This window comes from Pleurodeles waltl, chromosome 5, assembly GCF_031143425.1.
Source record: "Pleurodeles waltl isolate 20211129_DDA chromosome 5, aPleWal1.hap1.20221129, whole genome shotgun sequence".
Lineage (NCBI taxonomy): Eukaryota > Metazoa > Chordata > Amphibia > Caudata > Salamandridae > Pleurodeles > Pleurodeles waltl.
Genome location: NC_090444.1, coordinates 1,095,784,378 through 1,095,810,773, shown reverse-complemented (window position 1 = coordinate 1,095,810,773; position 26,396 = coordinate 1,095,784,378). Strand labels below are relative to the sequence as shown.

Below are 26,396 nucleotides of genomic sequence, written 5' to 3'. Positions count from 1 at the left end.
GTGTGTTAGTAGAGTATGCTTCACTGCCAGGACTCAGTGGGTTGCAATCCTGCATTTCCTTGTGTGTAGTGAGTAAACTGATTCTGCTAAGGTGCTTTGTAGGCTTACTGCAGGCCATCTCCCTACTGCAGACCATTTGATGTCAATACCGCTCCCCGGAAAAGTTGAATCCTGGGGCAAAATCACAAAGTACATGTTCAAAGTACTACCTTCTGCACAACCCCTCTCACCCCCCCCCCCCTAAAGTTGCTCTCCAATCTGGTTAGGCCTATGTGATGTAATTTATCTGTGTAGTAGAACCATCAATACAGACTTTTAAGCAATGTTGCCTTAGATCGCGCAAATGTTGCAGAATTGTTTGGTCTCATCATATCATTTTGACACTGACTAGCTATAGTCCTATTTCGTTTTCTTAAGACCTTTTGGATGGTAGCCTCTTCTCCTGATCCAGCAGAGAGAAAAGCGGTATATGTTGGATATTAAGTATTTTGAAATGTCCCCCTCCTGGAGAAATCTCTCAAAGGGTGTAGCCTGTCTGTTCGCTCTGCCTGTCCTTTTTTTAACCCAGGCATAAAATGAATTTTACGTCAAAACCTGCTGGCTCACAAATTCCAGGTTTCAGGTAGAAGGGAGAGGTGGCCATACCAATGCAAGAAGGTCTACAATCAAACTGAAAAGTAACTATCCAGACATTGGCCAACTGACCCAAAAGTTTCTCTCAGTAAATCATGCTATAGATTATTCTGCATGTTCCAGACAATCTCTAAATCTAAAGAAGTCATATGTGAAACTCAAACATCGATACCTGAAACATTAATATTCAAATATCAAAAGGTAATCTTTCAAGAAGGCGGCAAGCAGAGGAAAAATTTAACAAAATCAAAACTAGAAAAATATCAAAGGACGTAGAAAAGTAAAAAGAAAATCTGAATTCCACATTAAAATAAGAAATGGTTAAATGAAGTCTTTTATAAGATGTTTGTTGATAAAAGTAACTAATTATTGAATTGTTCTGTTAGAATGCCTTCATAAGAATTAAAACATTTGATTATTAACGTGCGCTAGAAGATTTTGTAGGCATTAACTAAACATTGCATTTAAATGTGACTTTGCATTTGAAGCCTGCATAGCGACATGTATTTAGTTGAACTGTTGACAAAGATTTTTTTTTATTTCCTTCTCTCCTTCTTCCTTTCTTCTTTGTTAAGTTTTTCACCTGTGTCATGGTCATAAGTATACATTTCATGATGCAAATTCCCTAGAGTAACAAGAAAATGAATAGAGAGAGTGTTAAAGCTTAGCTTCCTAACTATTTGACCTATGAAAAGAATTACTGCAATGTTAAAGTAATCTTAAAACTGCTTCTTTATGAGTAGGCACTGCTAGAAAATCGTATGGAAACAGGAGTGAGATCCTTTCAAAATGTATTGTAGTTACCTTGACTTGTGGTTGCCTTATAAAACTACAGATGGTGGGAAGAAATTAGGATGTTTCATACTGTTACAGAAAGTAGTTCAATGTATTGTGTGTTGGGAATACCATTTGATAAAATTTGCAAGATTGACAGAAGTTTTCCTGTTCACATGAAAATATTACACATTGGTTGGTTGGAACCAGAAGAGATCTATGCAAGACTTGTAACTTGCTATTTTGTTGGATTGTGTATATGTGTTTCCAGACTTAGGGCCTCATTAAGAGTGTGGCGGTCCGAGGACCATCACACTCACGGTGACGGTTGAACTGCCGCACTTCAGGAGGTCTGACCACTGCATTACGACCCTGGCCGGCCAACCCGCCCACAGACCACTCTCCCCGCCAGGAACATCGTTCCTGACATGGTGACAGCCTTCGGGCTGTACTCAGCCAGGGTGGCGCTAAACTCAGCGCTGCCTGGCTGATTACAACCCCACTTACTGCCAGCTTTTCAAAGGCTGGCAGTAAGCCAATGCTGAGAGCAACAGGGGGCATGGCATGGGCAGTGCAGGAGGCCCCCTCCCCAGCACCGTCTGAATCATTCCGAGGGTGCTGAGGGGCTAAGGTATTGGCCTGGGCTCCCTCAAGGGAGCCCAGGCCAATATCATAGCACTGTTCCTGCTGGGCTGACCAGTGGGAACGCGCATATCAATGTTCCTGCTGGACTGACCCGCAGGAATAAGCATTTCAATGCTTCCGCTAGTCAGCCCGGTGCGAACATTGTAATATGCTGGGGGGGGGACCACCATGGTAGTGGCATCCTCCCCATAAGTTTGGCGGTCCCATGTTGGGACCGCCAAACTCATAATTAGGCGCTAAGATAGGGTATATGGAGGATGAATGGATATCCCCTTTCAGAGATTCTTTGCTAGAGATTCTTTCCTTGAGAGAGAGCACTCTGACTCTGGCAATTCTGACTTATTCTCTTTGCTGATGCATCTTGGATTCATTCTGAGACCAATTTTTTTCCTGCTTTAACTTATTTCTGAGAGCTTCTACATAAATTCTCTGTCTCCTCTTTATGAGGAGCTCTATTAGAAGACTATATGCTTTTACATCTGAGATGAGAGCTCTCTATAAATCCTACTGATATTCTCCATCCATTCTGAAATGTGCTTAGAATAGGGGTTAGATTTTTATGGGACACACTTCAAGCTCTGTTTTCTAATTGCAATATAATTTAATCATTTACTAGTAAAGAAATTGACAAACTAATGATTTAATAAAATCTTGAAATAGAATTTAAACTCTCATTATTGACTCTAATCAAACCAAACTGAATGTTCTTCGATTAGTGAATGTACATTTCTTATTCCCTCTACATCTGCTGCAAATATACCACCTCGGAGGCTCAGATGAGGTGAGGGAACGTCATGTTTCCGAAGACCCCCAATAGTGCCCAGAGGCAGAGTTTAAACTGCCCCAAAAGTTCTATCCGTATTTCAAACAGTAAAGGACGCCTTTATCCTGATAACACACACATCTTATTTTACATCATTTTTTTAAATAAAGTAATAAGGGCATGATTGATATAAATCTGACCTGCTCTGCTACTAGATTGGCTATTTCTTCATATGTTTTTCCTGCTTCCGTTATGGCATTATTTAGATCCGTTTCACCTGGAAATAAGAGCAAACATTAATTAGGACATAACAATATAACAAAGATGGTTTCTATACTACTGTTATAAGACAAAATAAAGAACCATCTGTTAGAACACAAATTCTGCTCTGCAAATACCTATCTGCAATGTGAGTGAAATCCGGAGGTTTACCGTACCAGCAATTTCAAACGAATTAAACAAGCACTGGCAAATCCAATGGATCCTTTTTTTTTTTTTTTAAATAATTCACAGGCACGTCCTACAATATCGTAATGGGTTTTCTATTAAAAAAAAAACATTGAAATTGCCTCTGATGCATGTGCATGTGTTAAGATAGATCTGGGAGCTTGCATCATGATGTATGTACTTCTTAACACATGTATTGCAAGCGTAGTGATGCATGGCAGCCATTCTTAATTTACTGCTTTAACATGATAGACATTCAAATTAGAACATCTGTCTAAATCTTGTAAAAATAAAATATATTAAATAAAAAATAATGCACAACAAGACTTCGGATGGGGAATTGAGCAAGAAACCTACGGAGGTAAAAGGAATGAGCAGGGGCCCAAAGAAAGAAGTAGCAAAGCACTGCCATGGAGTGCTACATACTGAATAAAAGAGTCACAACAAGTCACAAGTAAAACACTACAACTCATTCAATCAGAACAGTGTTTGCCCAAAATGTCTCTGGGAAGGACAAACACAATAATAGGGAAGAAAGACAAACTCAAAAACAAGCATCTGTTAGATAGACAACAAAGCTAGCCAATCTGGAGCAAGGGACTAATCCAAAGCTCACTCTAAGTGTAAGAGTATGTACTGGAAACAATAGGTCTTGCCAACAGGCAGCTAAACCTGTCAGAAGCAAAGACACAAAAATATGAAAGTTGCACTGCTGTCGATCAGCACAAAGTAAGTTAACTAAGGTATTGGACATCATCTAGATTATGATACATTTGTTCACTGGAACACAGGCTTTAATTTTCACTTTAAATCCACTGAACAAGAGTAATGCATGTAAAGACGCTATTTTACGCTAAGGAAAATGAATTATTTTTTAACATATTTGCACTTAGACTGCTGCATGTTACAGAAACTAGCATGGGGCACCACTGCAGTTTTGAACTAGGGCATTGAAATACTGTGCTCCGGGGACACGAAAAAATGATAAGCAGTAACACAAAATGTTAGTTCTAGCATGAAATACAATGCAGGAGTATCCGGAGGAAGGAAACTGTAATAGGAGGAAAGAAGGGGTAGAAGGCGGCTGAATGAGGACTTGCCTATGATATTTAACCATGTAAATTTTCAAATGCATTGATGTGAATGCCAAAATCGCACATCATGAAAGCATGTGGTTTGAGGAGAGGTCTAAAGTGGCTGGTTAGACTCTAGTTGCGGAACCAGAATGGGTGACTTCACAGACTTTCTCTCTCTCAGAGTCTCAGGATTTCAACTATTGGACTTCTTGAGAATTGGTAAAATAATGTCTTCATCATAACTTATGTAGATGTTTACTGTGGTTGACCTCTTTTCAGCTCCACTTGCGGGCTCTTGTTGGTGTCAAGCATACTCCTCTCAGAGACACTTGCAAAGCTGTTGCAGCTCTGGGGTAGTGTAAACAGGGACAACACTAGTCTCACTCAGGGCCATTATAGTCAGAGAAAACAGGGGCATCAGGAAGGACATGCAGGCCACTTGGGAAATGTAACGAGACATGATGTAAGAAACTGTGGATAACTTTGTGGCAGAACTTGGTACCTGTGGCTCAGGTAACAAAGAACATATTTAAAACTGTCAAGGTTGCCTAATAGCATTATTAATGGTGGAGGAAATCTAGACTTTAAACTGCAGATAGCAGAGAGGAGGTAGGGGAGTGCCCAAGTAGCCCTTCACACAGACTTACTTTTTCCAGAGCTCCAATCTCCCTTGCACATGGCTGCAATTACATCCACAGTCCCTCCCATGAGTAGTTATACATTGTGATTAGCTGATGTAAAGAGAAAACGTGGATAACATTTCAAAGAGGAACTAGTAAGACAGGGAAATCTATTACTAAAAAAAGACAGGTGCGAATCTTCCCTAAATTACCACGGAAACCCATGTACAAATGATAGCTAATGAAAAGAGGCAATCAACAGAAATATCAATATAAAACTCACACCCAATAATTAACTAAATTACTTTTTCAGGATAATGGAAGAGATGAAACACCGGATGTGGTCATAATACTGCAGCACCAGGACAGAAATTGAGATTTTGGGAAACAGAAAGCAAAACCAGATTGCAAGTAATCCTGAGGGGAAGTTGCAGGTAAGCCTACTCAGCCAAGGTCTCCTCAATCCCAAGGAGGAAATTTAAGCAAAGCGGAACGTCTAGAGAGTGAGGTTTGTTAGGTCTCAAATATTCCTACTACAAAAGGTTTGAGGCGCTGCAAAGATTGGAGGAACAGGAGGGCATCACAGAAGCAGCAATATTAACTGTCACAACCCAGAGAGGGGCAAACAACCAGTCACCAGCGTTCAAGGAGGAAATCTCACATCAAAACCCAAATCAGAGCTTCTTTAGAATCCATTCTTTTGGCCCTCAAAACAGAAATAAAGACAAGAATCAGGATCCCAGACAGCAACCAGAGGGAGATTGAAGAGTTGTGCCATGTCGGAGAGTGCAAATTAGATGATCTGTCAGAAAACTATGATATTAGAAGATATTATTGAAGGTAAACATAGATGTACTAAAGATACGCAAAAGACCAAATAAAATCACAAAACAGAACTCTGATAGATATTGAGAGACTAGAGATACACCCCAGATGATATAATGTTGTAGAATATAGTTGTGGGAACATAAGGCCATGATCTTAAATTGTTTATAATTAAGTTCTTGCAAGAGGGAGTGTAAGGAGGTAATGCCAATTATATCTTGGAGTCAGACATCCAAAGGGTACTTAGAGCCCCCTTTAAGCACAACCTTAACTGTACAACTCACTTAAATCCTCAAGGAACAGATATTAGGGAGGCCATCAATATCCCAAACTATGAGGTATGAACATCCTAACTACCAAATAAGGTCAGACATCAATTTAATGATTGCATAGCACCACTGGGATCTGAGAAGCATCACAGAAGAGCTAAAGAAACTGGGAGTAAAAGCCCAACTAAAATGTCCAGCCTTGCTTAAAATAATGTGGAAGAATTAAATGTTCAATCACAAAAAGAGGAAAGGAGGTAGAAAAGCTAATAAGAAAACATAAACCTCCAACATAAACGTGGTCATGGGGAGAGAGTATAAAAGCATACACCATAAAACTACATTGAGTTAAGCCACCCTAGTATGGAGATCCTGAAAGACATGAAAACGATGCCACAGAATAAAGAAAAGGTTCTTCATGGGTGGGGAGCACACAGGGAAAAAGGAAAGTAAAGCTCCTAGGCACATTTAAAAAAGAAGGGAAAGTAATTCAGTAGGACATAGGAACTTCAGGCAGACTTTTAAACACAGAGGATGATGAAGAATGATGTGAGTAACTGAGAAAATAAGTAAAGGGAACATTGATTGAGCTGCTCCTTGGAACATATAATGGGCTACATTCTAGGAAGAAACAAAATATAATTCAATATCTAGAGGACTAAAGCACAAATTATCAGACTTAAAGAAAGTCATCTGGAGAAATTAGACTGCCAGGCATTATTTAGAAAATGTAATTGGGTCCAAGAGATTATCTGCACGGATGAGACGGGCAGTCAAATGGTTGGTAATAATCATATAGAAAAACTTTGCTATTAGGATGATAAACTACAAAATTGTTAATAAAAAGGTAGATGGAGTCTTGTCACAGATTTTAAGTCCCAAATTGTGATCACTTCGCATTTCAGAATTGCTTGGAGTCCCACTTAATTCACGCTCCCTCCTCTTATCTGGCAAGGGGAGACCTTAATGGCATTCCTGAAAAAAGAAATAGATCTTCTAAATGTACATACACCTCCACCCAAAGTGTGCCACAAATTAAAAGATATGATGCAAGACTTAGGTCTATGCGACATTTGGCATAGGAAATCTGGTAAGCAGAAGGTATACACTTTAATGACGAGAAGTATGACCACCACTACAGGTCTGATTATATTTTGCTTGACAGTGTTGGATTAAAGTAGTAAAAAGGGTAACCCATGACCCTGCACATATCTCAGATCATTCTGTGGTTGATTTAAGTTGAGAATTTCCTGCAACATAAACTGAATCTAGGTGTATAGTAAACAGAGTATTACTACTTAAAACTAAGTCATACAGGATTTGGTAAAGAAGAACAAATCGTTTTTAATCACAGCTTCTTGCATCATGGTCTGGGATGTGTATAAGGCCTATACTGGGGGAGAGGGTAGGAAAATAGCACATAATTATAGCACGAGGAATAAAGAAAAGGACAAAATGTGGGAGGATCAGATTGCAGGAAAAAGAAAGAGATAAAACAACAAAGTACAATTGCACCTAGTAACGCTGTGAGTCTACGGTTAGACATAGGCAGCATCCAAAATAAACTTAAGGCAAATCTGCAGCACTTCAAACATGGAGAAAATTGCATGGCTCTGTTATCTTGGAAAACTAAAACAAACGAGACTAGAATCTTTATAAACGCAGTACTAGAGAATTAAAACAGAAAGAAGATAAATTGCCAGGAAGACACAGAAATGGAGAGGTGTAAAATGTTAGTATATTATATAAGGAAATCATAAATCCGGGTCCAAATAGGAACAGAAAGTGGCTGTCAGATAGAAAACTGCCCATAATAACAGTAACTCAATCTACTGTGTTAGCAAGTGAAATTACAGAAGAGGAAATAATAAGACCACAGATTAAAGAACAGGAAAGCTGCCGAACTGGATGTGATTCCAGGTGAATTATATGAGAAATGAATAGATGAGATCACATCAGTCTGGAAAACAACGTTCAAACTAATATACATTAATGAAGAAAACGTTCCTCCTTTTTGAATTATCATCCCCTCAATTACACATCCTGATCAAAAAGGTTTTATACCAGGTAGACAACTTAATGAACAGACATAGCAGAGACTCACACCATAGCACCAGCAATAGCTACCTTGGAGGCCTTTGATAGGGTAAACTGGGTACTCCTGTGGGAAGTTTTTAAATCATTTGGAGTAAGCCAGTATGTAATAAACGCTATAATGGACCTGTATAACTTTGCAGAAAGGCATATAAATGGTAAATTAACCCTTGTGGGAAGAGGCAAGGTTGCCCCCTCACCACCATTATTCAGCCCAATTATTGGGCCTGTTGGTCAGTAAATTCGAAAAGATTGGAACGTTCCTCTAAGTCTCTAGAATTTTCCAAAAAGCTTTAATTGCATGTAGATGTTTTATACACCCGACCCAGTTCATGCAGTGAAAAATGGTTAGATTTCAGAACAAGGTAGGAATTTCTCTGGATTTCAAATTACCAAAGAAACAAGCATTTGGAATGCAATGGGTCTTGCGTTTGCGCAAGTTAGAGCTATTAGTGTTGTGAATTCCTAACCGGACTTTTCTTGCCACATAAATTGAAAGAAAAAAAACAAGCATGACAGTGCTATGTAAAACCCGGCGCGATCGCGCTGAAATTGAAAACCAAAAAAACGAGCGTGATTGCACAATGTAAAACCCAGCGAAATTGCGCTGCGTGGAAAATAAAAAGATAAAGTAGTGCAGAAACCAGGCTGAAAACATGGAGCCTCATATGTTTTCAGTAGTTGGCCGGTGCGCTCGAGGAGGGCTAAACAACAGAAAAGGCATGATTTATGCATGCCTTTCACTAATGAAATCAAGTGGAGGGCTAAACAACAGAAAAGGCATGACTTATGCATGCCTTTCACTAATGAAATCAAGCGGATTTTAAAAAGCAAGCCCAAGAACCGATGAAAGTGACAAGTGTGACATGGGCATGGTTGAAAGCCCAAAGAGAGATTACAACAGGGACGTAGCGCTTGTGCGCTCGACCCTAAAAACAAGGGTAATGATGTGGAGTTCAAAAGACAGCATTCAGAATATGAATAAACAGATTTGATACCTGGGAGTTTTAGTTGCACATGAACTATATGAACTACCAGCTAAAACTAAGTAAGGTCACGGGGAAAAAAGAAAGTCTCTTGAGGAGATGGGAAAGTTTACTGCTGAAAATTATAGCAGGGTTAACCTAATCAAAGTGATGATTCAATCTAAATAAACCTTTTTATTTAACACTAGTACCAGTTCCCACATTTCCATACGAACTGCAATGGAAATAGATTATTATTGCCCGCTTTCCCTGAAGAAGCCAGACCTGTTACTGTCCATCTCCTCCAGGGCAACTTGCATAATCACCAGCAGTTGCATTATTCTATGTATGCTAGCACCAGGGCTGGTAAAACACACCATTATGTTCCGTGGGTTTTCTACTCCAGAGATGGCTCATGCATCCAAATGTTACGAGACGGAGGCACATGGAGTGCAACAGGAGTGTGTGTTGTAGCAAAGAAATGGCTAAGCTGCTGTGGGGTGCTCTGTGCATCTCCTATAGAAATAATTGTCTTATGTACTGTTTTGACCACTGCAGAGCTTCCTCAAAACTGCCTTTCTTTCAACTTGTTGAACAAGGGCCTCTTTGCTGTGGTCTATCCTGCACGATGAGGGTTTATCGCTTACAATGCTCTTCGGCTAGTGCTTTAGTATGTGCTCTTTGGAAAATCTACAGAACTGTGATCCAGCCTGCTGGTGAACCAGGTGCGCTCATCAAGTTCAATATCAGCCCACATTTGTAGGGCATTTGGCCTCAGGTTTGGTTCACTGGGAGCGGTGTTCGAAAGGGAGATCAGCTACAAAAACTCCTGATGAGTTGTTTATGTGAGGCCGGAGGCAGAGTCCCTCATCAGGAAGTAAATGCAGGCACTCAAGGGAGGTTTCTGAAACTCTCTTTTCTACTTTAACTGTTGCTTAGTAACTACTGTAGACATGCTTCTGCAGATAATCTAAGTCAGTGATGCTCGCAGGGGGCATTCAGGCACTTATACACCAGTCCTAGTGACTTTGCCAATGCTTATTTTAAGAGTTAGGGCACGCTGTTGTTCAATGCACTAGGACTTTGTTTCATTGCAATAAAATAAATTCAGGACAAAACTGCATCATTTAAGTCCCCAACACAAAACATGTGATAGCAATAATATACGCTTATGCTTTACGAAGTACGAGAGCAATCTATGCCTTAAACAAAACCCATTAAAATCTCCAAGGGAAGATGTTCTGTAAATAACAATAAAAAAGATAGTACCGCTTCCACATGATACAATGCCTAGAACTGATGAGAACGGAAAGAATACAAAAGCGGAACCTGAAAACGCATACATTCTGAAACGACAGACTAAGTTCTGAATGAAGTAAATATGGTTGATGTGCCACATTTACAATTTTCTTACTGACAATTCTCATATATTCTAAGTAAAATATTAAATAAACCGGGAAATGCGCTGCGAATTATTCCAATAACGTTAATCTAAGGCAGTGCTTAATTTGTAAATAAAGAGGTGCCGGTGCTCAAAGCCCTTCTCTTAAACACGAGACTGCTGTAATTAAATCTGCCAGCACTGAATACTGAGGCAGCCTAATCCTGAAGCCATCTCGGGCCTCTTCAATCCATTTACCGCCACCCCTGCCCCTTCAGCTCATCCTGCAACTTTCTACTTTCTCCCTTTATGACGCTTTTTAGTTTTTTCTTCTTCCGTCTTTCCCATATGTGTCTTTTGCTCGCAGCAAATGCTTGAGGCATACGGATAAGCCCCGGCCCTCACAAATAAGTGCCGGTGCTCAGCACCAGAAACAACAAGCACAAATTAAGCACTGATCTAAGGAAGCATTATCTCACTATCTTCCGCGGATTAGTCTATCTATTTTCTGAGAATGTGTGATAACCTCAGCCAGCAAATGACATGGGCTCAGTTTTATTTTCATTGCATGCCCGTGAGCATTCTCTTTTCATTGGAAAAGAATTGTAAAACCATGCAGTTCTCCAGATAAACTGTACATAGTTGATATGTACACCAGGTTGTGCCTTCTGATATATTTAAAATACCAAACTCTTAAAAACTACAATTGCCCATATTTCTGAGAAATGATGGGGAAAGGTATATTGCAGCTATCATAGCGAATTTTGCCTTTATAATCACATGGGAAATAAGTGCAAACAAGACTGTCATAGCATTATGTACTGCCACTATACTCACGCTAAACATGACATCCCATCAATCTAAGGAATTTTTTTCACAAGTTGCGCGCTTGCTGCCTTTACGGTTTGGAAGACCACTATCTACGAAATGCATAAACAATATACACAGTTAAAGGGATATGTGAATTGCATTGATCATCCATATTTTTTCTCTCCTTGTGGCCATAAAAATGTACACGCTGCACAAACGCCGTATCAGTCTATACTGCCAAACTTTTCCTCGTAAAAACAGTAACCAGCATATGTGGGTTCAATTAGTACACACAACACAAAAAGAAGAAAACCGAAATCTAAAATGAAGAAAAATACAAACATACACTACAGCCGTACATTAAGGTACACGATTTTCAAACGTGAAATGATTACCACAACTCAGGGAAATGTGCGTTTTCAGAGCTTCACAAAAACCTCAAACAAAGATACAAAATTGACCAGATCATAAACCTGTGCTCACTCCTGGGGATGACAAAGAAGAAGACCCAAAACTACAGTGTTGTCAAGTGATATCAGGGCGACACAAACACGGGAATGAAAAGGTTTGTTACAGGTTTCTCAACTGGGGGGTCCCAGACAAAGAGAAAAGTAATCATTTCTTATGTGTACAGAAAGCTTAAAGGTTGACGTTGAAAATGTGCTAAGAAGTGTGGGGACCAGACGGGAGAAGACAGTGCCCAACTAGATAGGTGTCTCAAGGTTTTCTGATGGTGAGGAAATAAATCCAAAAGAGAGCAATATTATCAAACGAGGCTAAAGTGAGGTACTGGTTGAATGAGAATGAAAATAAACACTATGCTCGAACAGGCCTTAAATCCACTAGGTGGTGCAAGATGGGTGGGTGACCACGGGTCTCTGGGTTGGGAGAAGTGAAGCAGTTAAACCAATGTCAGGAGTCCACTCTCTATGAACAACCTTTTTAATAAACATATGTACACAATTGTTTGGTTCTTAAGCTTTGCTCGGGGTATACAATTTTGGTTAGCTCCTCCAGCTCTGTAATATTTGCCCTAAGGGGAGAAGAATGTTCTCAGTGGTCACACTGTGTGACAGGGGATGTTCTGTTAATTTAGAAAAATAGTCCCTGGACATTAGGAGTCTTCATTGTGCTTGAGGTAATTAATCACGAGAAAAACCTCATCCGGAGGCTATCACATTGCTACAATCTCTAAGCAAGACCTCACCTGATGGGGGAAGCAACAGAAGAAAAAGTTACTTACCTTCAGTAACGATTTATCTGGTATAGACATATATTCTAGTTACAGATTCCTTACCTTAGAATTTCCCCCAGGTATCAGACTGGATTCAGACATTTTTCTTTGAGCAGTACCCTTGCGTACAGACAAGTGGCGTTGGTCGACTCCGCGTCCATTGTTGGCGTTGTGCTTGCCATGATGACACTGTGGTCGTACATAGGCACCATCTTGGCCAGTGGCTAGAGGTGGGCTGCAAACCAAGATCATACTAAAATGTCCTACAGGACCGACTGACAAAAGTAGCTGTCTCTTTGGACCTGACTGTCCAGGCAGTAATGTCTTGTGAACGTGTGCAGGGATGCCCAGGTTGCTGCCTGGCAGATGTCCAGGATACGAGCTATGCATGCTAATGCTGTGGGAGCAGCAGTTGCTCTGGTGGAGTGAGCATGCAAGCTTTCAGGGGGTTGCTTCTTTGCCAAAGCGTAGCACATTTTGATGCAAAGCAGAACCCATAGTGAGACGGTACACTTCAGCACTGTCTTCCCTTTCTTCGCACATACATATCCAACAAAGAGTTGATCATACACCTGGAAATCTTCAGTATGATTGAGGTAGAACGCCAATGCTCTTTTTGGATCTAAACAATGGAGTCTCTCCTCTTCATGAGAAGGATATGGGGGTGCCTAAAAAGTAGGCAAATGGATTGGCCTACGTGAAAAGGTGCAACAACCTTAGAAAAGAAGAAGGTCCTTATACGAAGCACCACTTTGTCAGGGTAGACAGAAAAAAATGTGGGCTGGTGGACAGTCAAAAATGGGGGCTTGGAAGACAGAGCTTGAAGCAGTCTTGACTGTGAGCAGTCGCAAGGGACAATTGTGCAGCGGCTCAAAAGGGGCACACATAAGGTAAGTCAGGACCAGGTTCAAGTTCCACTGGAGTATAATGAACGGGGTAGGAGGAAACAAATGGGTGAGTCTCTTAAGGAACCTTCCAACAATGGGGGACTTGAATAAGGAAGGTTGGCCTGGAAATCTAAGAAAGGCTGAGATAGCCGACAAGTAAACTTTAAGGATGCCCAAAGCAGAGCCTTGCTGGGCCAAAGAAAGGATAAACAAGAGGACCTCACAGAGTTGCAGAAAGGAGATCAACTGTCTTGTTGGTACACCATGCCACAAATTTATGACGACAACAGGCATATACTGTTTTGATGGAGGGGGCTGGCTGCCAAAATAACATCACAGACTTCGGATGGAAGGTCGAAAGCGGTCAACAGCCGCCACTCAATCTCTATGCATGGAAGAGAAGATTGGATAGGTTCGGGTGGAGAACTGTCCCTTGCTGTTGCGACAGAAGATCCTCCCGAAGGGGCAGTCTGACTGGAGGATCCGTAGCCATGTTCACTAGCTCTGGATACCATATTCTTCGTGTCCAGTCTGGAGCCACAAGGATTACTTGGGCCTGGTTGCTGTTGATCTCTTCAGAACTCTGGACAGAAGTGGTATTGGCTGGAAGGCGTAAAGGAGGACCGAGTTCCACTCAAGACTAAAAGTGTCACTGAGTAAGTGCGGCCTTGGAAACTCCAATGCGCAAAACAGCTGACACTGGACGTTCTCTGCAGAGGTGAACAGATCTAATTAAGGCTCTCCTTACGCCACCTCCAGATGGCGACACCATTTGTGATCGATTATGCATCAATGGCTGAGTTTGTCTGCTCTGCCGTGCAGAGAGCCCACCAGATGTTGAACAACCAGGGTTATGTCCTGATATGCCAGCCATGTCCAGAGGCGTTGAGCCTCATGACAAAGGGTCACTGACCCCACTCTCTCCTGCTTGTTGTAGTACCACATGGGGGCAGTCTCTGTCCATGAACACCTGCACTACTTTCCATTTTAGAGAGGGGAGGAATGCTTACAATGCAAGTCTGATCGCCTGGAACTCCAAAAGGTTGATGTGGAGTCCAGACTCTTCCGGAGACCAGAGACCTCTGATCTCAACCTCTCCCATGTGGCCGCCCCATGCCAGAGAGATTCCACAGATGCTGCACCCACTGGAACTTCAGGTCCCACTGCAGAGCCCACATTTGCCATCTGGCATGTGTCACCAGCAGGATGCAGGAGGCTATGAGGCCCAGTAGCCTCAGAGTCAGTCTCACCGAAAGCAAGGATAGAGGAAAAAACATCGGAATCATAGCCTGAATACCCTGTACTCGCTTTTCAGGAGGATAGGCCCAAAACTGCACTGTGTCCAGAACAGCTCCAATGAGAGGGAGCACCTGAGGAGTCAGGTGTGACTTCAGCATGTTTGTAGTGAACCCCAGCGAGTGCAGAAGGTTCGCCATAGTCTGAAGGTGGGAGAAAACTTTCTGGGGCGTGTCCACCTTCAACAGCCAGTCATCAATCAATCAATCAATCTATCAGGAATTTGTAAAGCGTCTTATTCGGCCGTGAGGGTCTCAAGGCGCTGAGGAGGGGAGAAAGGGGGATGGGGGAGATACTGCTACTGCTCGAACAGCCAGGTCTTTATAAGTTTCCTGAAGGTAAGGAGGTCTTTGGTCTGGCGCAGGTGGGTGGAAAGAGTGTTCCATGTTTTGGCGGCGAGGTTCGAGAATGATCTACTGCCGGTGGCAGTTATGCCGACGCGTGGGACGGTTGCAAGGGTGAGGTCAGCGGAGCGGAGATGCTGGGTCAGGGTTTAGAAGGAGAGCTGTCTGTTGAGGTATGCTGGTCTGGTGTTGTGCAGTGCTTTGTGAGCATGGGTGAGGAGTTTGAAGGTGATTCTCTTGTTGACTGGGAGCCAGTGCAGGTTTTTCAGGTGGTCTGTGATGAGGCAGTGGCAGGGGATGTCCAGGATGAGGCGTGCGGAGGTGTTCTGGATGCGTTGCAGCCTTTTCTGGAGTTTGACCGTGGTTTCTGCATAGAGGGCATTGCCGTAGTCCAGTTTGCTGCTTACGAGGGCGTGGGTGACAATTCTTCTGGTTTTGGTGGGTATCCATTTGTAGATCTTTCGGAGCATGTGGAGGGTGTTGAAGCAGGAGAAGGAGATGGCGTTGACTTGCTGGGTCATGGGTAATGAGGAGTCCAAGATGAATCCTAGGATGCGTGCGTGGTTGGTTGGAGTTGGAGCGGCTCCGAGAAAGGCAGGCCAGCAGGAGTCATCTCATGCAGAGTGGGTGGAGCCGAAGATGGGGACTTCAGTCTTGTCGGAATGGAGTTTGACTCATCGAGTGATGACACCTCGAGTCATCGAGGCAGGGGAAGACTGAAAATACCTAACCTGCGCAGATGAGCTGCAACCACCGCCATCACGTTCGTGAACACCTGAGAGGCACTGGTTAGTCCAAAGGGGAGCACGGTAAATTGAAATTGCTTGCAACCTACCACGAATCGCAAGCAGCAACTTTGGGCAGGCAGGACAGGTATATGGCAGTAAGCACCTTGCAAGTCCACCGCTACCATCCAGTCTCCTGGGTCCAAGGCAGACAGGACCTAAGCTAAAGTGAGCATTTTGAACTTCTCCTTCTTGATGAAGAGATCAAGGGCCCGAAGATCTAGGATAGGACGTAGGCCCTTGTGCTTCTTGGACACCAGAAGTAGCGGGAATAGCAACCATAACCTACTTCTGGCGCAGGGACCCTCTCTCTATGGCTCCTTTGGCCAAGAGATCCACGACTTCTTCACGGAGAAGTGCTAGATGACCCTCCGGTAAGCGGGGATAAGATGGCGGCATGGCCAGAGGGGTAGTCTTAAAGGGGAGGGAGTAACCCCTTCTGATTATTTGCAAAACCCGCTTGTCCTTGGTGATGGATTCCCAGTTGAGCAGGTGATGGCGAATACTGCCTCCAACTGGTTCGAGATGGGGGAAAGGACTAGGAGGGTTTGGAGGCTGCGGCAGGGGCGGGAGGGCACTGGGCAGACCACTGGTTCCCTGTCCCACAAGACCGTGGGTTTCTGCGTTCCTGGCCATGAAGTAGCTGAGTTGTAGGCGGAGCACAGTGGCCTGTAGGGAAAGGATGCAACAGGGAGCCCCTTCTGTGACTGCAAAAGGCAGACTGTGTTGGGCGAGGGGCAGTCTTTGAACCTCTAGAGCGCCGAGTCCACCTTGTCTTGCGAAGAGACGGGTACCATCGAAGGGGATGTCCATTAGGGTCTGTTGGACATCCCCCCAAAAAACAGACGTCCTCAGCCAGGTTTGGCACCTCAAGGCCACTGTCAACGCAACGGATCTTCCTAATGAGTCAGTCGTGTCCAGCCCACAACAAATTGTGAACTTAGCCATGTCCCTCCCTTGGCAACAGCTTGGGAGACGATGGCCCGAGCCTCCTCCGGGATCCGCGGCAAGACATCCCATAATGAATGGATGTAATGGCCCTGCAGTGTTCACGGACCGCAATGCCAGACTAGATGAAGAAAACATCATCTTCTCAAGTTCTCCAGTCTCTTTGACTCCCGATCAGGGGGAGAAGATAGGAATGTACCAGAGAAAGAAGAAGCCTGGATGACAAGGCTCTAAATGTGGGGTGTTGGGACAGGAATTTAGGGTCATTCGGGGCAGCCCGATGGTGGCGGGCGATTGTCTGATTCACAGGAGCCCCTATGCTGGGTCTGGATCAATTACCCAGAAGGACATTGGTGGGTCGCTTTATTAAATGGGAGGAGAGACTCCGAAGTAGAAGCCCCAAGTTTAACCACCTCCATCGGGAGGTTAGTCCTGACTGTTACAGAGGGAAGCTTGAGACCAAGGACCTCAGCCACCCTATTTACCACCATGGAGTAGGAGGCTCCCTCCGCTGTAGCCATGGTAGGAGGAGAAAGCATGCCAGCATCTGGAGAAGTATCCAGACCACTAGCCTCGCCCAATTCCTGTGCCCAGTCCAAGTCAGGTTATCCAGCTGGTATTCCAAAGGGTCCAGCGACACCTCCAATACCTCCTCATATTAGTACCCTTAAAAAAAAGGGTCTGAATCTGGCCTGGGGTGAGTATGCCCCATCAAAGTCGGAAGCAGTGTAGGCAAGCACTACTCTGGCTCCAGGTCATCAGCGATGAGCAGTGGGTCGACATCGCTTGCGGGCTCAGCAGCGGTATGGGCGTCAATGTCTTAGCCGGCACGGGGAAGGTTGCAATGGTATGTCTGGTGTCGGAAGGGGCTCCCATAACGAATCCAGAGGGGCCCTAGGAGGCAAAGGCCAAAGCCACCGGTGCGGACCCCAAAAGATACCCATCCAAGCCACCAGGCGGCAAACGAGCTGCAGGGGGTCGATATGCCTAAAGATGAGGCGCATGGCCTCATAGAACTCTGATTTGGGCAGGGGTCACTCTGGCTTTCAGAAAGGTGTGGAGCAGACCCAGAAGTAGGCTCCGCAGACAGAGGCATCGAGCATTGACGCTCATCCCGTGTTGCATCAGCCAAGCGACAGAGTGAAGTCTAACTTCTTCTTCTTCTTCTTACCCGAAGATTTGGAAGAGGAGGAGTCGTGATGACTCTGTGAGCAGTCACAAGACCTTCCTCTTGAGCGAGACAGTTAGCGATGTGGAGTCGAGTGCTGGGCTGCCATGAGCTTCAGGGACCGCTCGCTAAAACCTTTGGGTGCATGGCCAGGCATTCAGAGCACGACTTCGGGTCGTGGTCGCACTCCAGACACCATAAACATACCAGGTGCAGGTCCGTCATGGACATCATGCGGTGACAGGTGTCGCATGGTTTGAAGCCGGTCTTCAGAGACATCCCTTGATGCACCAAAGAGTCACCAAAATGAGACAAAAAGGTCGAATTTAGTCAAAAATGACTAGGGTAACTCTCTCCAGATCTGCGTGTAGTGTGGGAAGAAAAGGACCAACGTCACTGCGCCAAGGTGGCATCTATGTACGACCGCGACATCATCACGGTGACTACGAAGCCAACGACGGACGCAGAGTCGACCAACGCCACCTGACGTCATGCAAGGGCACTGCTCGAAGAAAAATCTCCAGATCCTGTCTGTCGCCTGGGGGAAATTCTAAGGTAAGGTAATTCTGCAACTGGAAGTCTCTATCAGATACTGGAGATTCTAACCTGTCTAAAGGAGCCACTCCCTAGGGCATTATAGCCACTGGAAAACTTTGTGTGCATATCTATGCTGCTATTATTACTTTAGTAAAATGGCTTCAAAGGGTGAGTGCTGCTCACACTTAAGACATTAGCATGCAATGTGTTTGGTTCAAATCTGGTTGGGTTTATATGTTCCCCTTTCTGTTTGGCAGTCGGATTGTTCTGGATCATGGCTTATTCGTGATGCTGAGGACATGGGATCCTATCTGGATCAACATCTGTCCCGGCCTGTTGGCAGGCATACTAGAGTAAAAGATATTTCTATCAAGAGACAAATCTACTGGAAATCTTTTAATTAAGGAGATCACTGCACCACACGGGACGACATTTATGAGTAATATATATTATTTACTACATGTTACAGCCACCTGCCAATCGACAGATTAGATATGACCCTCAAAACACTCATGGGAAGTCTTTATCAAAATATATTCACATTGTATTTGAAAATACATCCAAATACATAAAGACTGATTCAACTATAATACAAATAGTCCAAGTTTCTATTCTCTAAAGTCCTTTTTTTCCCTTTGAAAATTCTAATCCAAATGAGAAATATTTTTCATCTAAGTTTCGAAACACATGCTAATTTATTTTTATGGTGAACAACAATGTCTTACAACCATGATTCTCTGACTATGTTATACTTAATATAAGTAAGGTTCTTCACTTGAAGACTTGACAAAGGTTTAATTTTGAACAGATGACAATGTTATAGAGTTTCATATAAATGCTGCATTTATTTTACTTTGCTGTATGTTCATGGTTTTGAACAAATTTAAACCAAAAAATCTCATCCATGTTTGTATAAGTTTAATCAAATAGTCTTGTCTTGTTAATGTAATCTATATGTACATGCAGAATTATGTGTAAATACAATCAATGTGATTAAAAATGAGCCTCAAGACTGAGTTAATTGTCCTATTCGAGCTTTGCCTTCATTAGTGTAGACAAGTAACTACACGATTTACACAAATAAGATAGTCCTAAAATGTATTTTTTACCAGTATGTTTGAACATAGCATTCAATTCTTAAGTACTGAATTGGATAATATTTGTATATGCTGTAATGTCAGAGGCTACTGGTATCAGACACTAAGCTTGTGCAAACAGCAGAGTATCATGCTATAAGACCAGGCTTGGCAAGGTGGGCAAACAGAGGATATTTTCCTGTAGCGTTGAAACATAACTGGTGATGTGATAGTTTGAGGCAAAACATGGGGGATGGACACCGCTCCATTAGTGTCAGTGGGGGCTGGTGGTGGAAAGCATCTGTGCTCTTCCACTTCTGAAGCAGTAGAAATGATAAACCATCGGCTGCAAGATTAGTATGTCTAACGGGAAGCTTTCAACCGAGCAACATGTTGGTAAAATTATCAAGAGACCGAGCCCGTAAGGTCACTCCTGGAAGTCATACTACAGCAGATGACATTGTTTTCAATGCTCTTCATGCTAATTAAGGCAGTGCAATGAAACAACAACAGAATTGTGTCCTAGTATAACTTGATATCATAGATGACTCTCCTCGTCAAAAGGCTGCAGAGATAAAACGCAGAGATTACTTGAATTATGAGCTGATTTAATGAGCAGTAAAAACCGTAGTCACGCAGGTCACCATTTTTAAGTCATCGGTTGCCCTATATTATTACGGAAGATTAACCCATGTTACCAAAACACTGTTCGAATCACAGGAATCAGGCTTCCACAAGGGAATAAAGAAACGTAACAAACCATCAAACAGTCATCTTCTTTCCTAGCTATAAATTCTCTGGGCTCAGAAAGAGGTGAAATTATCTCGTGTATTTACAGCAGGTGCAGCTAGGTGCTACTTTACCGAACTCTGACTTTAGGAACAGCATCAAATCCAAGATGATGGAATGCGTACTGATGTTCTTTTTTTTGTAACCTGGATGTCAGCTGAACAGGAATAATAATTTATACACGGATGTATACGCCCAACAATTCCGGTAAGAGAGGAGATCCCTTCCCTCTATTTCAAGGGATTTCCATAGCTATTACAATATCTTTGTTTATGTGCAGAATCCGGAACACTTTTTCGACACAGAAATACTTTCCTCTAGCTATAAACAAACACGTGCCTATGTGTTTTTCTTTAAATGCAATTAAAACGCGCACTTGTGATTGTATTTATATAGCACGCTACTCAGGAACCCAAGAGGAATTAGTGGTGGATAAGTAAAGGGAAATACGAGTACAGTAATTGTATTATTATGAGTTAATTTGAGCAGAGGATATGTGAGTTTGTTAGTTGGATTGACTAGAGTAATGGAGGGATAGAGGAGTGAAGAATTCAGAAGTGTTAAATGGGAGATTATAGTAATAGGATGAGGCTTGGGATGAGTTAAGGAGAGATGGAGGAGGGATGAATCTGTGGAAAGGGTTAGGGCGATCATAGTAGCTGGAGGGGTTTTGGATGAATCAAAGGTGAGATAAAGGAGGGAGAATTTAGTAGGGTTGTTTGGGAGATCATAGTAGTAAAGTGAGGTTTGGGGTGAGCTAAATGTGGTAGAGGAGGGAAGAGCGGATTATTAAAAAGAGCAGAAAAATGAGTTTGCACCCCAAATCTTTATGTATTTCCTTTTTTTACAATGGAAAATATAAAAGTAACCCGTTCCTACTGACAATTAACCTTGCATAGCGAAAAACGGTTTTGCAACCTCCCCAATTCTACCAACCAAGACAGTGGCATTTGTTTCCTCTGGTCTTGTTTTTCAGCTCTGTGGCCTAAACATCCCACAACACTGGCCACTTAATCTTTTTTTTTTTTAAATAGATTTTATTTAGTGTTAGCAAATATACATGCACCATGCTGGGAGTACCAGCTATAAAATATCAACATCAGGGAGGTCGGCACTGTAATAATGGCAATACATCAAGTTGGTTGTAAGCTGGAACATACATAATGTAAACATAATGTAAACAGTGATATACCCTAATGAGCGTAATCTAGGTCGATGTGAGAGTTTCAGGGAGGAGTGCCTATACCCATGTAATGCAAGAATTCTTGGACCCCGACAAGTGTGCTAACTCCATCCCTCCCCACCTTGCGCAGCGTGCTGTTAAGGAACTCAGCAGTGTGCCTAAAGCTAATGTCGTGTCAGGTGTCCCCAGGAGGAGCCCTGTTCCCCACCTTTAGTGCCCCTTCGAGGTGTAGGTCTCAGATGAGGTAAAGGATGGCCGGTCTTGTAGTATAGTAGATCAGCCCCTCCCCTGGCATCATGGAGAGGGAGCAACCACCAGAGGGAGCTCGTCCAGAGTTTGAAGGGCCCACACCAGATTGCCCCAAGCTCGTGCCCCCTCAGTCGAACCCTGGCCTTTCTTAGCCTCTCAGAGTCTTACCTTCCCCTCTGTCCACGCCCATATCAGCAAATCATGTTTCCAAGTAGACCCCCAGGAGGCCCTCGTAACTTTCGAATACCTGGGTATTTGTCTTTTTGCCAGCAGGTGGGCCAGGCCCTAGAACTGATTAGACAGCTTAAGCCAAGCCCTGTGAGTATTCGCTGAGTAAGCAGTGTTTGCTGGAGGGCCATGATGGGCAGAGTGAGGTCTGCCCATATTCTTCTATAGAGGCACATAACCACTTTGTATGTGCCTATCGCTCGTCAAGAATTGCCAAACCCCAGAGCGGGGGGGCTCCGTGTGCCCCTGCTTCCAATGTCTAGCGATTGCCTCAGTGAGCACACTGTGAAGGAGCAAATGGTCTTGAGGTAAGTCATAGCCAGCTCTAAAGTCCTCAAATGTTACAAGGGTGTCTGCCTCAAATATGGTTCCCATGGACATCACCAACATCCTCCACCCAGCTGGACAATCCCTTCCCGTCACCACAGTGGGGCAACACCATCAGAAACTGCAGTGGAATTTTCGGGGCATAAGGCACGGAGCAGCACAATCTGCATAAATGGTGGGACCAGCAGCAGTGCAGCACATGCATTCTGCAGAGCTGGGCTCAGGGAGAGGGCCGAGGCAACGAGGTGTTCTGGCCAGGGCCCGGGCACCACATCTCTACCAGGCGTCGTGCAATTGGCTATCCACTGGGTCAGCCACTGCAGCTGGCCTGCTAAATAGTAGGCCTCAAAATCAGGGATGGCCATGTCACCATCCACCGTGAGTCTCGGCAGTACAGCCAGAGCTACACTCCATCTGCCCGATCCCCCCAAAAAGTTTATGAGCAATGAGTTTGGATCTTTAAAAAATGATCCACATTGGGAAAGCAAAAAATAAATAAAATAAAAAGCAGACGAGGCACGGCAATCATTTTTAGGAGGCTCCCCGGTCCACTACCAAGAAGGGGCAATGACCCCCAAAAGGCCATACGACTACAGAGCCCCCGTAACGCTCGCCCCAGATTCCCCTCCATTAGAACAGCCTGATTATGATAAACATGTACTCCTAAGTAGGGCAGGCAGCTTGTCTACGACTGCACCGCATCAATGTTTGGCAGGGCTGTTCTGTTAGCCGCCGTGGGAGAGAGGCCAGTTTACTCTAAGTTAAGAGAGCGAGCTAAAGCGATCCAGCAACTGCCTTGCTCCCTGGAGAGCCCACGCTGCATCTACCAAAAGTAACAGGAGATCGTCTGCATACAATGTGATATAGTGGTCATGCTCTGCAGCCCCTATGCCTCTGTAGGCACTTCCTGTGCGGGCTAGGCAGGCCAGCATTTCTATAGCAAGGGCGAAGAGGAGCAAAGAAAGTGGCCCCTCTGCCGGGTTCCCCTCTCCACCGTGCAGCTCTCTGAAATGTCTTGCCCCAAACCATGCCCTTGATAGCTGCAGGTACCACTGGGAGTGTGATTGCGTGCCCCAACTCCTCTGATTATTGAGGCATGAGGGAGGGAAAGGTTATATATGATAGAAATCTCTGAATGTGCGCAATGGATTGCTGGCGTTACTATCGTACAAGTCTTTATAATAACAGAATTCCCAGTAGATTTCAGAATGTTGGTAGACTGCAAGGCCTGAGGCCTTACGCAGTTCAACTATGACTGATCTTTTTGGCAGGTTTGCTAGCCATGCCATGAGGGTGCCTGCGCAATCCCCCTGCATGTGGGTGTGGGCCACGTAGCCATTGTAGCAAGGCACCCCAGGTTTTCTGAGGAGGAGCTCAGGGTCATGGTGGAGGAAATCATCCGGGTAGAGCCACAGCTATTCGGATCACAGGTGCAGCAGACATCCATTGATAGGAAGATGGAGCTATGGCGGAGAATCGTCGACAGGGTCAACGCAGTGGGACAGCATCCAAGAACACGGGATGACATGAGAAAGAGGTGGAACGACCTACGGGGGAAGGTACGTTCCGTGGTATCCAGACACCAGATAGCTGTACAGAGGACTGGCGGTGGACCCCCACAACTAACAACATGGGAGGGGCAAGTCTTGGCGATCATGCATCCTGAGGGCCTCGCAGGAGTAGCAGGAGGACTGGTACGTCAAATCTTAACTACTTTATCCCCCCACCCCACCTGCATGCCATCACATACTCCCCCACTCACACCCATCACCCCAACACCCCACAGATACCCGGCTACCACAACCCACACATCCCAAAATCAAGCCCTGCATGTAACACCAATGCATGGACACCCATCACCAAAGCATGACCAGTAGAGAGACTCACTCATGCCCCAAAATCACCAATCACACAAGGGCCATGGCAATAATGCAAGCTCAGGAGTAGAGGTTAACTCACCCATTGCACAAGATGGCACACACAGATACTAACATTATGCATTCGCACCCCAACAGGACCCATACCCAACGTCACCGTACAGGAGATGCCAGACATATCCAGTCCCCCCCCCACAGAAGAGGCCCACAGTGACGACAGCAGCTCTGCAGACCTGGATCAAGATGACCAGCCCGGGCCATCAGGGACCTCGGGACAGTCAGTTCCCCTGACACAGTCACAAACCACCACTGAACCTCCCCTTTCAGGAAAAACCGCCACAGCACCCACCTAGCGGGCCCATCCCTCTGTCCCCAGGACACGTCAATCAGCAGTGTGTCCACCACTACAGGGAACCCAGGCAAACCCACTAACACAGGACGATCAGGGACCTGGGGGCAGTGGCAGTGGGCACACGGTTCAGAGGACAGAGGCACAGGATAACAGGGAAGCTGGGAGGACTGCTGTGCGACAGGGGAAGGACAGGCCCAGGGAATCCACTCTCCACGAGGCACTCTCCAACATCATGGGCGCTTACCACCATTCCAAGGAGACCATGGGCACAGTACAGGCCAAGTTTCAGGAGACCCAGCGGCTGCAGGAGGAACACTACCTAGGGATCAGGGAGGACTTGAAGTCCATCAACACCACCCTGGTCACCATTGCAGGGGTGCTGGCAGACCTTGTCAACACCAGGAGGGACACAGTGGCACGCCAACGGGCCCCTGACACTAGCCTGGACGATGAACAGCCCTCCACCTCCGCAGGTGCTAGTGGACAGGAGGCACCGCCACAGGAACAACAGGCTACCTGCACCCCCACCCTCTGCAGAAGGAGAACCACCCCGCAAACGGTCCCCGAGATCCAGGAACAAGACAGAGAACATTGCCAAGACCCCCCTGAATGTCACCCTTCTATCCCACTTTGACATCCTGTCCATCTTAAACTGCCAATGCTCCACTTTCTATGCCCCATTGGACAATGCACCCGTGAAACAAATAGACTGGACTCTGTCATGGACATTACTCCACTATCACCCCAGTCCATTTCACAACCCCCTCCACTTATCTGCACAGAAATAAACACATTTGAATCACAAAACAATCTGGAGTCAGTCTGTGCTTTCACAAATGTGTAATTGCAAAATCTCTGGAATATAGCAATGTCAATGTACTTGTTCACATACCAATGTAACACAGCTGTAGGCCAGCAGTAAACATAGCAGAGGACACAAAGTGTGACCCAGATCTGTGAAATGGAAAGGCAAAGTAACAAGTCAGGGTACATACAATGAGTGAAAATGACAGACTTATGCTAGCTCCAACGATAGTATGAGATGTGGGGAGCAGTTACATCTTCTTACCTGTGTCTCACTGGAAGTATTGCATGATGATGTTGTTTCGGTTGTCAACATCTTCTTCCGCCTCCTCTTCTTCACGGTCCACAGCTGCCACAAGACCACCATCTGGCCCATCTGGCCCATCCTCCTGCAGAAAAGGCACCTGGCGTTGCAAAGCCAGGTTGTGCAACATACAGCAGGCCACGATGATCTGGCACACCTTCTTCAGTGAGTAGTATAGGGAGCCAACTCTAAGATGGAGGCACCAGAATCTGGCCTTCAGGAGACCAAAGGTGCGTTCTATAATCCTCTTAGTTCGCCCATGTGCCTCATTGGAGCGTTCCTCTGCCCTTGTTCTGGGATTCCTCACTGGGGTCAGTGTCCTAAGGGACAATCCCATACCGAGACACCTACGTCAACTGTGTTTGGACCTTGGGCTCACCTATTAGTCACACCAGGTGCCTCTGGAGTTGCCCCATCACATAAGGGATGCTGCTATTCCTCAAAATGTAAGCGTCATGCACAGAGCCAGGATACTTGGCATTCACATGGGAGATGTACTGGTCTGCCAAACACACCATCTGCACAATCAGTGAATGGTAGCTTTTCCGGTTTCTGTACACCTGTTCATTCCTGTAAAACGAGGGGGGGGGTTGCTCAAATGCCACATGTGTACCATCAATGGCACCAATGATGTTGGGGATATGTACCAGGGCATAAAAGTCACCTTTCACTGTGGGCAAATACTCCACCTGAGGGAAAACGATGTAGC

At 44.6% G+C, this 26,396-nt stretch overlaps 1 protein-coding gene across 2 annotated transcripts in view; it reads right to left on the bottom strand.

Moving 5' to 3' along the window:
- SNX9 (sorting nexin 9) overlaps nucleotides 1-26,396 on the bottom strand; it is an 844,750-nt gene that overhangs the window by 204,889 nt on the left and 613,465 nt on the right. For both annotated transcript variants that reach the window (XM_069235304.1, XM_069235305.1), the window contains one exon: nucleotides 3,016-3,092. In XM_069235304.1, the coding sequence (XP_069091405.1) occupies nucleotides 3,016-3,092 (77 nt within the window). The remainder of the gene's footprint in view (nucleotides 1-3,015; nucleotides 3,093-26,396) is intronic.